General features: G+C 42.0%; 1 protein-coding gene across 1 annotated transcript in view; it reads right to left on the bottom strand.

The window, feature by feature from the left end:
- Positions 1–941: 941 nt before the first annotated feature.
- Positions 942–14,729, bottom strand: part of radil2a (Ras association and DIL domains 2a) — a 29,516-nt gene continuing 15,728 nt past the window's right edge. The window contains exons 11-16 of the mRNA XM_085272107.1: positions 12,053–12,197; positions 8,997–9,178; positions 8,539–8,896; positions 5,616–5,749; positions 4,754–4,893; positions 942–4,170 (exon numbers count right to left, since the gene is read on the bottom strand). Of these exons, the coding sequence (XP_085128233.1) occupies positions 4,068–4,170; positions 4,754–4,893; positions 5,616–5,749; positions 8,539–8,896; positions 8,997–9,178; positions 12,053–12,197 (1,062 nt within the window). The 3' untranslated portion in view covers positions 942–4,067. The remainder of the gene's footprint in view (positions 4,171–4,753; positions 4,894–5,615; positions 5,750–8,538; positions 8,897–8,996; positions 9,179–12,052; positions 12,198–14,729) is intronic.

Below are 14,729 nucleotides of genomic sequence, written 5' to 3'. Positions count from 1 at the left end.
AATTCAAACTCATTAACCAAGTTCTTGTATTTGTTTTAGTCATTAAAGATGTATGCTGTGCAGCCATTTCTCCCTTTAAAGAATACCTTGAAGAAATCATTAAAAGCCCCAAATTACCACAACATTAATGCCCCTGATGACCTCAGTGACAGCTAGCTGGATAACCACCCCCATGTTGGCAGTTACTAATGTAAATATTAGTTTACAGCTTTACTGGTGGATACAACAGTACTGTTTTATTAAACACAATTTAGTACCATGAATCAAGTAATTTGGTAAGTCGGCCAACCAGTTTTAAAAGATGTTTTCTGCTGCTCGTAAAATATAAAAATATGCAGGTATGTCTTCAGTATCCCTTTTTTGTTTGCTAGTGTTAACAAACATGGCGATAGATGCCTCATGACCTCACTCAGGTCTTCCCATTTTATTATTGAAAAGAACTGAACTCCGCACAAACTAAATTAAGAAATAAAAATTAAGACAAAGCATAAATGAAAGCTAATGAGCGCCTCGAGTGAGACCTCAGCAACATTTAAAGGAGGATTTATGTAAGAAAGCTGCAGGGAGCGCCTCACTCAGCTCCTCGCGGTCAGCTCATGCTTTAATTACACTCTCGGGGATGCAGTTTAAGCCGGCATGTGCAAATCTTCACACCAGGTCAGAGTGGCGCTTTTCCCTGCAGGGCCTCGTTGGCTGAACGCTGCCATGCTGGAATCAGTGGAAAGTGCCTGGCTGGTGGAAACCGCAGAGTCGCTATAAACAGTGGCCACCAAAGCGTGCCATGCAGCTACCACACCCCACAGCTTCCCTCCTCCTCCTACTGCTGCTGCTGCTGCTCCACCCAGCCCAGCTTTTACATCCCAGCTTCACCCCCAAAGCCGCCTCCTCCTGTTTACTAACACAGGCCCGATTTAAGGAAACAGACCGTAAAATGAGGCAGGTTTTCCAAGTCAAAATAATATTTATTCCACAGGCTCAAAAATACTGCGCAGTATAAATATTACAAAACAGATGAAAAACACAGACAGACGTCAGGTGATCGAGCTCTGTGGCAGTTTTTTTTAATACATCAGAAGATGTTTTATGCTTTCATTTATTAAACCAGCTGAACACGTTAATGCTGAGCAGAACAAAGTCGGGTTTATGTTTCCTATAATAAACTGAGTTCTTCCAGAGGAGTTTGGAGAAGTTCTGGAATTTAAATGTCTCATTTTTATTTTTGGCCTTATTTATTTGAGCTCTGCGGTTTGGAGGGAAACTAAACTGTAATTAGAGCCACATTAATGAGGCAATTAACCCAATACCTCATAAAATGTGTACTGTCATGTTCCCAAAAGCTTTTCAACTTTTAAGTTGCTTTCTCACATGAAGTTTAGTGCTTTTACTTTTTTTCCATGTTTAACACAGCAGGAAGAAATCTGCTTCAAACTACCAGGAATACTCTGCATGGTTTAGGCCACAATCCGACATCTATGGTGCCAAAATCCCAATAAACTATCCCAGTAAGAAGCTGGGACAAACAGGGCGTTTGTGTAGGAAAATGTGTGAGGCTAATCTGCTGAATGGTCTCAATGAGTTAATGGTGTGTTGACATAAAAAAATAAGACAACATGAACCATGTTTGGTATTTAACATTAAAGTAGCTGCGTTTCTCTTTTCTTTGTGCTAATTTCCTTCATATTTTCAAGGCTGGACTTAGTGTGGGTGCCTCAGACGCCTCCCCTTCTGCAGAGCTTTCTTCTGAAAAACTGATCCTATCGAAATGTGGGTCATGCATCAGTAAGTGGAATAGGTGTACGACGTCACCCTGACCTCTGTGTAGCCAGGCTACAGATGGCTCTGTATCATGTAAACAGCTTTTCATTTAAGTAAACAAAAGAAAATATTCTTTAGGTTTGGACTCATGAAGTTTTTTTTATTGTTTTATAGAAAGATCAATGAAGCAAATAACCTGTAGAATAATTGATAATAAAGAGGCTTCACTGTGGTTATGATTACCAATAACTTATTTTTCTGTTTCTCTGGATTGCAGCAAAACGTCCAAGCAGCGGTTCTCAAACATTTTCTCTTGACATGCCTCACAAAGATTCACAACCTACATATTTTTATCAGTTAATACAAAATAAAAAAGTAGCTCTAAAAATTAATCAAGTTTTTTTAATTGGTTGTCCACAGCTTAACAAACAAGGGTTGTACCATCTTGTACAGCAAAAAGATAAAGAAAATAAGCTGTGGAGTAACTGATAAATATAACCTGCAGTGCTAGTTGTGATCCTCTGACTTCGTCTTAATTTAACTTCTTAACTTCCTGGTGAACCACTTTGGCTTAGTCTAAACCAGAAGAAGTTACCGATCTCTCCGTATATGCCCAACAGGTCAAAGATGCAACGTAACTATACCCTAAAAAAGATCCTCATGGTTAATCCCAACTCCAGCCACTTGGTTTTTGTGCCTAAACCTAACCTGCAATTTAACTTGAAGCTGACCCAGCAGTTTTTTTTTCCTAACCCTGGCCACTTGTTTTATGTGTCTGACCCTAACTGCCTTTGGTTTGAGGATATCTGGTGCAGTTTCTCATTTTACCCTGATGTGGATCTCCTCCATGTCATCCGCTTCCTCTGGACCTACTTTCAAGGCTTCTTGTTTTCTTTAACGAAGCTCTAAACAGCTCAAATCACTTAAAGTCAGTGGACTGACACGGGAAGAGTCAACAAGATATTTGAATTTTACTAAACCTCACTCAGCACGGTATTTCAGAAAGCCTTTACCCCAGTAAAATTTTCCCATTCTTCTGGAGGATCCTGAGGCGTCATCAGGCCTGAAGAAATAGATCATCTCTTCAAGGAACTCTTAGTCTACTCCACAATCTTCTCCCAGTTGGGTTTACCTGGAAAACCTCCAAAGGATGGCCTCAAGGAGGCCTGATTGAATGTTTGCACCACCACAGCTACTTATGACATAAAGTAGTGGCTCTACTTTGAGCCCCTCACCACATGTTTCAGACTGAGCCAACCTAAGGAGGAAGTGCATTTCTTCTTCTGAGGGGTCACTACCCACAACTCGTAGACATAAATGAGGGTTGGAAAATGGCTGGTCAATCAAAAATGTCATCTTCAGAGTCGGTCTTCTCTTAACCATGATGCTTCCTACACATCATGCTGATCCACTTTCCTATAATCCGTAACATTAAAGCTTCCTCGCAATAACTCTCCCTGAATCGTATGTGTTTGACATAGTTTGAGAACCGCTGCTTTAAAGCACGAGTTAGTGTTTAACCTGGAAACATAATCTGCTCGGGGGAAAATCTGCCTGCAAGTTAAAGAAACCAAACACACCTTTACCTGCTTTTTTATGTGTGTGTTTGTGTGTGTGGAAAAATGAGTAACACGCTACAAGTGCTAATTAGATTTTACTTTTAAACGACTGATAATATTTTCTGGTGTTACAGCAGCAGACTGATGATGAATCTATAGAAGGAAGAACCTGAAACAGCAGAAAACTGAGGGTTAATGTTCAGTCGTTCCTGCGATGAAACAAACGCTGCAACACAAAGACAATTTTCCTTGTTTTGGAAACTTATGTGGATCTGAGACATGCCCACAGGCAGGTACTTCTCTCTAACAAAGTAAACAACTGGGTAACATATTTTGGTTTTGGAGTGTAACATATAAAGCTTCACAGTTTTTTTAAATAGATAGAATTTAAAAATGAATTTGGAAATAGTTCCAGTTGAAGCCAGACGTGAGGGATCACGGAGCGGCTTGGCGGCGCTCTTCGGGGGCTGGTTTACTCCCCCTTTCACCGTTTTTGAGTTTGTTTTTAGAAGCTGGTAAAGAAAAAAAGAGCTTTTAAAACTTGTCTTCCCCCTCTGCCTGCCAGCAAAGCGCCTACAGTCTGAGTTCAGTTTGATTGTCTCCATCCCACAATGAGTCACAAACAAAAAGGAGGAAGTTCGTGTTCCTTTGGTTGGGGGGGAATCCATCCTGTGAGAAATACTGACTTTGGGATGAAGCTCACGCCCTCCGGTATTCCCAAATTGCACTTTATCGTCCACTAACGCTCTTCCTTCAGCAAGTTGCCAAAGTGGAGGCTTTGATGCCTGCTTTGGAGTCCATGTTGGCAACCAGAAGTTTAAGTGTGTCTCCGGATGAGCGAATCAGTTCCCGCCCACTGAAACGAACACACAATAAGTTGGAAGTCAGTTGTTGAGCCTTTCGCTTTACCATGATACCATAATGACGTGTTTTAGATTTCTGCTACTTTCTATTTAAAATGTTTATATTTAGAGTCGAAAGATTAAAAATACAAACAGTGCTGCGATTTCCATGATACCTCACATTAATCTGTGAACTGTTTTCTTAGATGTCTTAAGTTTTCTTTATATGATTTTCTTTTTTGTGCTTTTTATACTTTACTTACATGGTATATGTTTTATTAAGCACAGTTTATCATGTGTTTTGCTGTTGTTAAAGCTTTGGTAACAACAACGGCCTACATGACCTGTGCTGTACCTCAATATGGCTCCACTTCCATGATATGTGCTACTACTTAGATCAACCTTTAAAAACTTTGCACTGCTAATCAATTGTACGTTGACGACATCCAAATAGACTTACATCAGACACCGACTCCTCCTGTCCTTAACTATTGCTAGCTAGCTTTCTTTGCTCGGTCTCTCATGTGTTTATGTTGGACTGAGTTTTTGCAAACATCACAATTGCAATTGATATGCCATCTGTACTTTTCCACTCACATGCTATATTCCATCCCGACCAGGCTGACACCGTTCACGGCCAGGATTCGATCGCCCGTTCTGAGTTTCTGACATTTGGCGGCCGGGGACTTGGGAACGACTGACTTCACATAAATGCCGCTCATTCTCAGCGGTGTTTTCTACATGAAGACATAAAAACATGACAAAAAAATGTGATAACTTGGAGCATTGAAGGGATTACAACATTTTTATAATTAAGTTATAATTTAAATCTATATGCCCCTCATATTTGCTAAATATTTTTTCATCCCTGGTGGGAGTAGAATTTTGCCATGATGCTGTAAACACATTAGAGAGGTGGTTAGAAAATTTGTTGATTGAAAGTTTGCTGTAAAAGAGGAGTGACACACTGCAGAAGCTCTGCAGTAAAGCAGAAAAAGATATTTAAGCTCCCAAGAGGAGGATTTGTATTTTTATTACACAGCTTAAAAGATGTCTGTCAGAATCAACAGATTAAAAAAATGACATAAAAAGAAAATGGAAGAAAATCAAGCAAATATTGCGGTGTAGGTGGAACTTGTTACATGTTGGTGTTTTCTGATCATTCTGCCAAACAATTGTTTAACTACGTATTTCGGGATAAGCATAAGGAAGCAAACACATCAGATTCAGTTCATTGTAAGAGTTTTATTGTGTTGTAGCACCTTATTTGTCACAGTGTCATTACAGTGTTAAGCACTGATCTGTAGAGTCTGGACTGCAGGAACATTTAGTGATTAAATGAGAGCTTTCAGCCTTCCAGCAGTTTGCAGTCTGAACTAATTAGCGTCCGATCTCATCAGTTAAACACACTTCCTCCTGCCTACTACTTTATTTACAAACAGTGATTGTGAATACGTACCGTCCCATCTACGAGTGCCAGCCCGAGACCGTGAGGCCCTTTGTGGAGCTCCACCGCAAACACTTCCTCTCTGTCTTCTTCTTCCTCTGCTGCTGCTTCCTCGTTTCCCGTCTTCCTCCCAACACTTCCACTGGCTAAACAAACACAGACAAACACATCAGATCAAAGAGGCGTCCAGGAGTTGATTCCCACACTGTTCTCCAATAAGTCTGGTGGGTGGAGCTTCTGCATGTACATCACAGACTGAATCTATTTTCAGTCTTTTTCACACTGCTATAAAAGATGGACGTAGCCACAGTGACGTCAGCCAATGATGCGTGGCCAGAGCGTTAGCTGTTAGGGAAGCTAACAAGCGTTTCACATGACATAATCTGAGGCCTCAAGTGAGCATTAGAGGAACTGCAGATTTTCACATCATTTTATTTTATTTTTGTCCTGAAGTTGCCGCTTGGGGTCGTCCTGTCAAAACACCATCGACAGCAGCCTTCCCCCTCCCCAAAAATAAACCCTGATCCCCCCCCCCTCCTCCCCCACTGTCTGCCCCCCACGCAGGACCTGCCCCGAACAATACCGCTGCCGATTAAGATTCCACGCACCAACCCAGCTGTAAATTCCCATGACGGATCCGCCGCTGCTTTCCTTCCCTGACATCACCTCCCCTCTGTCATCAAACCTTCACCAATCATCACGCGTACCTGAAACCTCAGAGCTAGATGCAGGCGAGCGCAGGACGAATATAAAAACTCTATTTACATAACTTACAGCATGATGCTCAAACGCTTCATTTTATTCATTTGCTTCATTTTAAAAAACAAAACACTGACAACATCATTATTATTATTATTATTATTATTATTATTATTATTATAAGGACAAAACAGAAGAAAACAAAGTTCTTTTTTTGTTTTTTTGCCAATATTCTTAAAGAAAACTTTTAAAAATAGCTTTCCTTGCAGAATGTGTCTCAGTTCTTATGAAGTTATATTCATGCCACATAAAGTTTTCATGTGATTTTGGAGGTTTTAGAAGCTAAACAACTGAAAAAAATAGCCGTTGGTTGTTATCACATGAACTTGGGTAACCTTAACTTTAACTGTCTAGGAAGGGACAAATTTATCACTTCTCATAATGATTTATTTAATACTTGATGAAAATACTGAAGCGTTCAAATTCCCCTGCAATTAGACTGAACAACAATGGGCTTTTATCATAAAACTGTAAAGAGAAAAGAAAACTAAAGCTTTTCCTCTTTACTTTGGTCTTAGTTTAATTTACAGTTAAACGTTGCAGATTTTAAAATCATATAGGAATGTGCCAATTATTTTCCTTGGAAACAATTTTATCGTTAGTTCATAAAGGCTAAATAAAAATACCAACAACCCCCCCACACACACACATAAGTGCTTATCTGTAATGGAAGAAGGAGAAGCAGGAAATTATTCAAACAGTGGAAGAAATGAACATTTAACATTTAATGGATCCACCTTTATATAAAAGTATAAACGGTGCAGATTAAACTGAGGGATTTCCTGCCCTTAAGTAGAGAGAAGGTGCCAGATGGCTCAGGTCCAGTGTAATCCTCAAAGCTTCTCAGCAAATTACTTTTGTTAAAAGCGTTAAGAGGGAAAACACAAAGCAACAAGTGACCAATGAGAGTAAAGACGTCTGATTAAGATCAACCAAATCCTGCTTCTGTTGGAGCGCTGAGGCCCACCGGGGCATCTGTCAGCGAGCGCCTTAGCACAGGTGATGAAAAGCGTTCCTGAAGGTTCAGATGTGAGGGATCGTTGGAGCAGATCCTCCTTCCTGAATCCACTACAGCACTTTTAACCATTACAGCCTCTGTTTTATATGCATGTTGTGTCTTTGGTGTGTATTTGGTAAATGTCTTGAGGAAATTTTTCTACCTACTTTGGGACTAAAAACACATCTTAGAGCTGAAGGCAACAAGCAGCTCCAGTGGCTGTGGCTCAAGAGGTGGCGCGAGTCCCCAACTAACAGAAACCCAAATTTCCCCTGAAGGCTCCACCACAGTGTGAGTGTGCGTCATGCCGTGTTGTCCGTCTTTATATACAGTCTCTGGATGTCGTTATTTTTCACAGTTGGGTCGAAAAATGTTTGAAACTTGGGAATTGACTCATTATTTTCTCAGCGACTCCCTCTCACTCCTACAGATGACCTCATGACGGAGGCGTCCATAAACAATAGGGGTGGGAGAGGAAGCTCTCTTTCCTCTGCACAGTGAACCCACCCTGAGCAGCCTTCCACTTGAAATTCCTGACCTCCAGAGTCAGTAAAAGAAGAAGAGGAGGAGGGCGAAGCCACCTTTATGTGGACAAATATGCAGCCGGCCCACAGGGTCAGGCTGCTAAATACTCCCCTAAAGACTTAAAGGGGGTTTGAGAAGGAGACAAAGGTGGGAGTCACCCTGTGTGTCATCTGAATTAAAACGTGCTGCGTGCCAATGAAGCCAAGAAAGAACTACAAAAATGTGGTCAGGTTGTTGGCATGTGCACCAACTAAGGGGGCTCAATCTTTGTTTTAGTGACTGCTGAACATGTTCTACGCTCACTGACAACCAAAAAACCCACTAAAGCATCTGAGAAGCCAGAAAAACATAAGCTGAGCTCTGAAAATGATTTGCAGTACTGATTAACGCTCATATATTTTCATCAGTGGCTTCAGGCCCTCGTATCCCACATGGAAGTTGTTGTGTTCTTGAAACATCTTTACAGCAGAAACAAAATATAAATAACTTTTATGACAGTAACTTCATACCAAACCTATGGAAGGTGAATGTTTGTTAAAGCCTGATGTTCAGGGTTCAAAGAGTAGATAAATAGATATTTAGAGCTTTGTTTGGGTTTGTATTTACTTGAGATTCGGACTGATACTTCTTTCCTGATTTGTAGCACACTCTTACCTTTCTTTAGTTGGCGGGTGCCCTCCTGCAGGTCAGCCTCCAGCTCAGCCAGCTCCATCCCCTGTGGGGTGTTGGGTGGCGTGAGCAGGCAGGATGGGTCCAGCGCCAGGCTCTTGTGGTAGCCCATGTCGGCCTGTCCTGGGAGGGTGTTCTGCAGCTCCAGGCTCTTCAGCTTCTGGGCCAGGACGGCCTCACAGCTGCTCAGGTCACCGGGAGGGACTCGGGCCTGAGCTGGTTCCGCAGATGTAAGAGAATCTGGGTCTACCGGGTCGGAGACCGCCTGTTCGGCGGGATCCTGGGCGACTCTGACCGAGGCCGAGGTCGCAGACTGGCTGTCTGTAGTCGTCTCATTGACAGGCTGAGTTTGGGCAAAGTAAAATTAATCAACAGAAGACGCGGAAACATCAAAGTGTCTCATTTACTGCCGTCTCGTTATGGCGGTGCAGAGAGCTCGTTACCTGCTCCTCCGCTTCGGGTTCGGCTCGGGTTTCACTGCGAGGAAGCTGGCTGATGAAGTCCTGCAGACGTGCGAGCTGTTCAAACAGCGCCGGCTCCACGATGGGTTTGCCTAGCTCCAGGTGAAACGTGCTGCTGGGCAGGATGAGCGGCGGGTGGTTGTCGAAGCTCTCCAGGATGTTGGCTGCGCAAATGAAGAAGAGGAGAAGGGAAAGTCCAATCACCATCCATCAAAAACAACCTGAACTTCATTACAACTCTAATAAAATTTGATCCTGCATGTTTATGTGGAGCTGCTGGGTTTGGTTTAACGTTGATTAAAAGCAGTACATACACTACAGGCTGTTAAGAAAGGCTTTGATCACGGGTCACCAGACTGATACCAATTCTTTGTAATCAAGGAGACCAGTAAATTATGTTTTTAATTGTGACGTGCAACCAATCAGTAGCTCTGCAGGCAGCATGTTGCACTAAACCAGAATGGTGACTGTAGAGAGGGCATCAGAGCTGAATCAGGGGCGATCCCCTAGTCACCATCGTTCGCTGCCTACACGGAAAATCTGAAGTCACCACAAATAAAAAGAAATGCAGCTTCATTAAAGCGCAAACTTCTAATACGTCAGCCAAACTGGTGAAAGGTGGTTCTCACAAACAGCTGTAGCTCAGAAGGAGACGTGCCGGCTGAAACATTTTTTTATGGTTACAGCGATAAAAGGGTTGTTTTATCTTCACTTAGTTAAATATTTTGTATCCTTCGCATGATGAATACCTCTCAACAAAATCACTTTGATGGAATCTGGTTAATCTGAAGTTGGAGGTGAAAAAGGTTAGAGTGAGGTGGTGGTGGTGGCTGCGAGTTAACTGTGATTGGTGGAAACAGGCTGACAGGCCAGGATTACTCTCCACCGTACGCCCACATTAATCCTGCCAATGTTCATTTTTTTTCTCAGTTTCAGCTCGTTAAGCGGAGTCTTGCTCCCCCGATGAAGAAGCTTCACTCCAGCAGCTCTGAGTTAGAGTGTAAATCTTTTAACTCTGAAGTTTGCTCGACTTTCTGGAATAGTTTTGTTATCAGTTCATTTGCAAAACTAACAAGATATAATTAACAATTCATTTTTTGAAATAATAATCTTTATATTGATTATTGATTATTATATTGATTTATATTGATTGACATCTGAAATCCATGTTTTTTTTACATTTATATTTTAACTTTGATTTTTGTTGAGATTGACAGCTTTGGGCCTCCGTAAATGTTACACCTCTACACCTCGACCTCTAAATAAATATGCACAAAACCATGAAAGGAGACGCGCTCACAGCTGCACAGGATAAATACCTGACAATATAGTGAGTATAACAATAAACAGGCGTCGTCAGCTGATGTTTCAGGAATTTCAAGATTGCTTCTCAGCTGCTGAGGAGAGTCTCTTCTTCTCTTTTTGTTTTTTAATCACATTATTAAACCTGCTGCCTGCCCTGTTATTTATAATGACATATTCCTCAGTCAAAATTGTCTGACAACAAGTTTGAGCATGCAAAGCTGCACAACAGGTCGTTCTGATTCCTCCTGAGTGAGGAGTCTGATTACTGCAGTTTGCTGTAAACAAGGTCGTCTTGTAGGGAGGACAAAACTGAAAATGTTTCTAGTAACAAAACAACACTTGCAGTATGAAGAACTTCACAAAAACTGCATTAAAATGCACTTTGTCAGCTCTTTGTCACAGCCTTTTAATTATGAAATCCAAGCAAAAGTAACGGGAACTGTTGATGACAGGAGAATGTATTAGGCAGTTGCATTTATTATTCATTCCCAATAAAAGTTATTACAAAAAAGGCATCACAGTTAGCCAAAACCCAATGTGATGTTTTTACATTTGTAAATATGAAACATTCAAATATTTGCATACATATTAGGGGCATTAGAAAAATATATTTTTTTGTGCTAATTTGCTTAATCAGAAAATGTTGGTTTATTTTTCTGATTGGCAGCAGCTGAAGAACAGCAGCTCGTTCATACCTGCCACGAGTCAATTAACAACATTCTTCTCAAAGGTGCTAAACGCTCTCAATTACAGACGAGGTTTGGCTCTTTGAAGTTTGAGATGAGTCCAAACTCATCGTTTTTCAGCCTGCAGGGTTACTTTAGTGATGGGCCGTGCTTTAGCCCTAAAACAGAAGGTTTTCCTAAACCTGACTAAGATGTTTTTAAGGCCCGAAAAAACCAAAACATAAAGGTCTGACTAGGCCACTGCTAACCCTCCAACCTCATAATGTGACCTTTGCAGGCCTCTAAAATTGATCATTTAGAATCTGTGCATTAAGTTAATCCTTAGAACGATTTTAACTGGAAACTGCTCGTTAAATCGACTGTTATTAACTATACTGGGGCCCAAATGCTCCAAGTGTCTGTTCCAAAAAAAAACAAACAATCTCTGAGTAGCACTGAGATTTAAAAACACTTCAAATTCTTTCAGTTACAATAAATCGATCAGTGTGGCTGTCCTCTCAGGTGTTACAATAAAATAGAGAGAATTTATGGGGCTATGACTCATGTTAGTAGTAAGAAGAAAAACTTGACATGACTTTGAAAGCATTAATATAACTTTGGATGTAGCAGCAGCGAGGTTTGGAGGGTCGCTGAGGTCAGACGGGTTGACTTACAGTGCTGTGCTTCCTAAAGAAATATGGTTAGGCTCTTAAACACATTAGCAGAGGGAAGATTTATGAGAATTGGAGGATAGAATGAAGGTTAACTTGTTCTCAGGAAAAGTGCATGTAGAGACTCAAACACCATAATATGGCAGGAAGAAGACACTGAGAAGGACCAAACTTGAGCTAAGAAAACATTTGCGATGATCCGTCCACAACAGCAATTCTTTCTGAAGCATTCAAATATTTGGTGTTTGGGACACTGTGAGCCCGTGGGCTGTAGTTACACAGAGAACTAAAAACGTGCTGCACACGAACAGAGCTGGTAAAAAGCCGGACAGGCTAAAAATGACCACAGACGGGACACAAGGCTGCTACGTCATCATTCAGTAAGTCTGTTCTTTACCCGTTCTGAAGGCGTCCTCTGCATCACCCAGTGACGGGCTCCATCCGGGGGGGCAGGCCTTCCCAGAGTTGTACTCCCTCAACATGTGGTGAAGCTGGGCGGGTTTCAGAGCAGAGAACTCGGTCCTGAGAGAAACCCAGGATGCCTGGAAGGACATAAAACGACAAAGAAAAGACAAAAACATCAATAAACACGAGGCAAAGCTCCTCTGAAGCTCTTCATGGGTTAAAATATGGGTTCATAAAAGAATTTCCCTGATGCTTTAGTTTTAAGTAGGAGTCATAAAAGCTCCTTATTGGACTGTATTTTTCCCATCATGCTTCCATATGAGCAACTCTCTCATTTACATGCAAAGTATTCTAAACTAACTAGATGACATGCAAACAGGAAGCTGTGGTAACACGGCCTCATGGGAAAAATGTGTCCACAGTAGCACTTAAAGTTTCAGTTTTTCTTGTGTTTACTCTCCAGTGAGAGGTGCGCGCTAAGTTTCACTAATCAACTCGTCCTGCGTGTTCTGTGCAGCGTGAGAACTGTAAACTCGCCTTTATCTCCACACTCTTAGCGGGAAAGTCCACATCGTGAAACATGGTGATCGCCTCACAGCTGCAGCCACTCAAGCACACTTAAGACAATATTTGATATTTGATCTTTTGATGAGTGCAGCAGTATAAGGATACAGGTGAGTCACCTGGTTGTGTTATTGAACCTACGGAGTCCAAAAGGATCAAAATTAAATACTTAAAAAAAACATTATCCTTATAAACATTAGTTTAGTTTGTCTTTGTCTTCTTTGTACGATGAGCAGAATCCCAGAAGGAGATGTGCTTGTTCAGCTGCACAGGCCTTAACGACAGACAGACGCTGATAATGAGTGTTTTTCCGAAACATCGGGTGATGTCATCCTGCCAGCTGATCTGAGCTGAGCGTCTGCTGAAGGTAGCTCGAGGACACGGAAACAGGCGAGTCGCCTGGCTGCGTCATAGTGTGTTTGAAGTCCAAAATGATGCAAAATTAACAAAAACATAACCAAATCATACTCAATCATCTTTGTCCTTTTTTATTTTATTATATCCTTTTTGTTTTGTTAGTATGATGACATGTTATGACATCACTCTGCCTGCTGATGTTCCTGAAACACAGAGGATTCCTTCTGCTGGAAGTAGCTTGAGGATATGGAAACAGGTGATTCACTGCATACTATTCATGCATCTGTTACAGGACAAACTTTACAAACATGACACCTTTCATTCGGCCTGCTCCCACTTGAACTACTGAAGGTAAAGACAGTGCTCAGACTTGCTGGGGCCAACAGAAGCTGGAAGCTGCTCGGCCACAGAGACGCCACGCTGAGCCGAGGAGAAGAAGATGAACTTTAAGTTCCGCTTACAAACAACCCAAACTTTAAAAATGTCTCATTTTTAAAGATGTCTGAGATTTAATGTCCCCCTAAAATAAGGCCCTCCAGATGCCATGTTCTCTGGCACAACAAGCGACACCACTTCCCACATCTGGTAATTTACAGCTGTGCCAGCGAGCCACTTCAGCTCTTAGCAGCTCCAGATGGAAAAGCAGAAATCTTCAGAGGGTGTGCCGTTTAGCGGCAGCCACCAAGCGACCTCATGCCAGGGGGGAGGGGCGGCGAGAAGCAGCAACTCCGAGGCAGAAAAGACAAAACGCTGCGCCCGTCAGATGAGTCATGGGTGGTGCTGCGCGTCATGCAGTAAAAACAGGTGTCAGCCTCGCAGTGTGAAACCAGAGTTATGGTTCAATAGTCAGTAAATGTTTCCGTTTTTTAAACTGGGTATATGAAACACAGAGAGTGTACATCATGTTCTTTAATAATCAATAAGTGTGCTGTAGATGAAAGACTTCTTGAGGTTATGCACTGGTAAAAATAATGGTTGTTTTATATGACTGAGGTTATTTAAAGACAAACCATGTGACCTCAGACTGACACAAGAAGGCCTAAATATAAACTCCTTACCCGCCCACCCCTCAGTCAGGGCCAGCTTAAACTGCCCTCGTGTCCTTAAGTAACGTTAACTAACTGAATGACCTTCTAGGTGCTTTGTACCTGGGGAACTTTGCAGGTCCGTTTCCCTTCAGTGGCTCAGTGTTTAATAACATACTAAGTGAGAGCTCAGCTTCCTTCTTAGAGTAAACAGGATCTGAATAGGTAGCTATGTGAACAGCCTGCTTAAGGACGGACTAAAGTGGCGAGCTACCGCAGCACCACACAGGCTGAAGTGTAGACACAAATATGAGCAGGTTGTTCTCCGATTGTCTGTCAGCCTTTAAGATGATTTTTCTCCGCTCTGTGTTTGAACAGCTCCTTAAACGAGGCCTTAACCTGATAATTTCTGAAGTGTTAGTCCGAGCAAACAGGATATCCTCATCACAGCCAAGTGAAGTCAGCCACACCTTCACTGGCAGTGTGACATCAGGGTTTAAAACATTTTAGTGTGTTTACTCTGTTTCCTCATACTGCAGCTGTTCTCAAGGGGACAATAACCACAAAGCAAGAGCGTGCTTCCACAGACAGCACTGGCCTCGGCTCTGCGGCAGTGCTGTCAAACATGTGGCCCGGGGGCCAGAACAGGCCTGACAGTGCGTCTGATTCAGCCCGCTGTATGTTTTCTTTTTTCTTTTAATATGATGTCGGTTATTTTGTGGT

Source organism: Mchenga conophoros, linkage group LG4 (genome assembly GCF_057382185.1).
Source record: "Mchenga conophoros isolate Kocher_MC1m ecotype Shallow Benthic linkage group LG4, M_conophoros_male_GT1.1, whole genome shotgun sequence".
NCBI classification, from domain to species: Eukaryota; Metazoa; Chordata; class Actinopteri; order Cichliformes; family Cichlidae; genus Mchenga; species Mchenga conophoros.
This window is presented reverse-complemented; position numbering and strand designations above follow the sequence as displayed.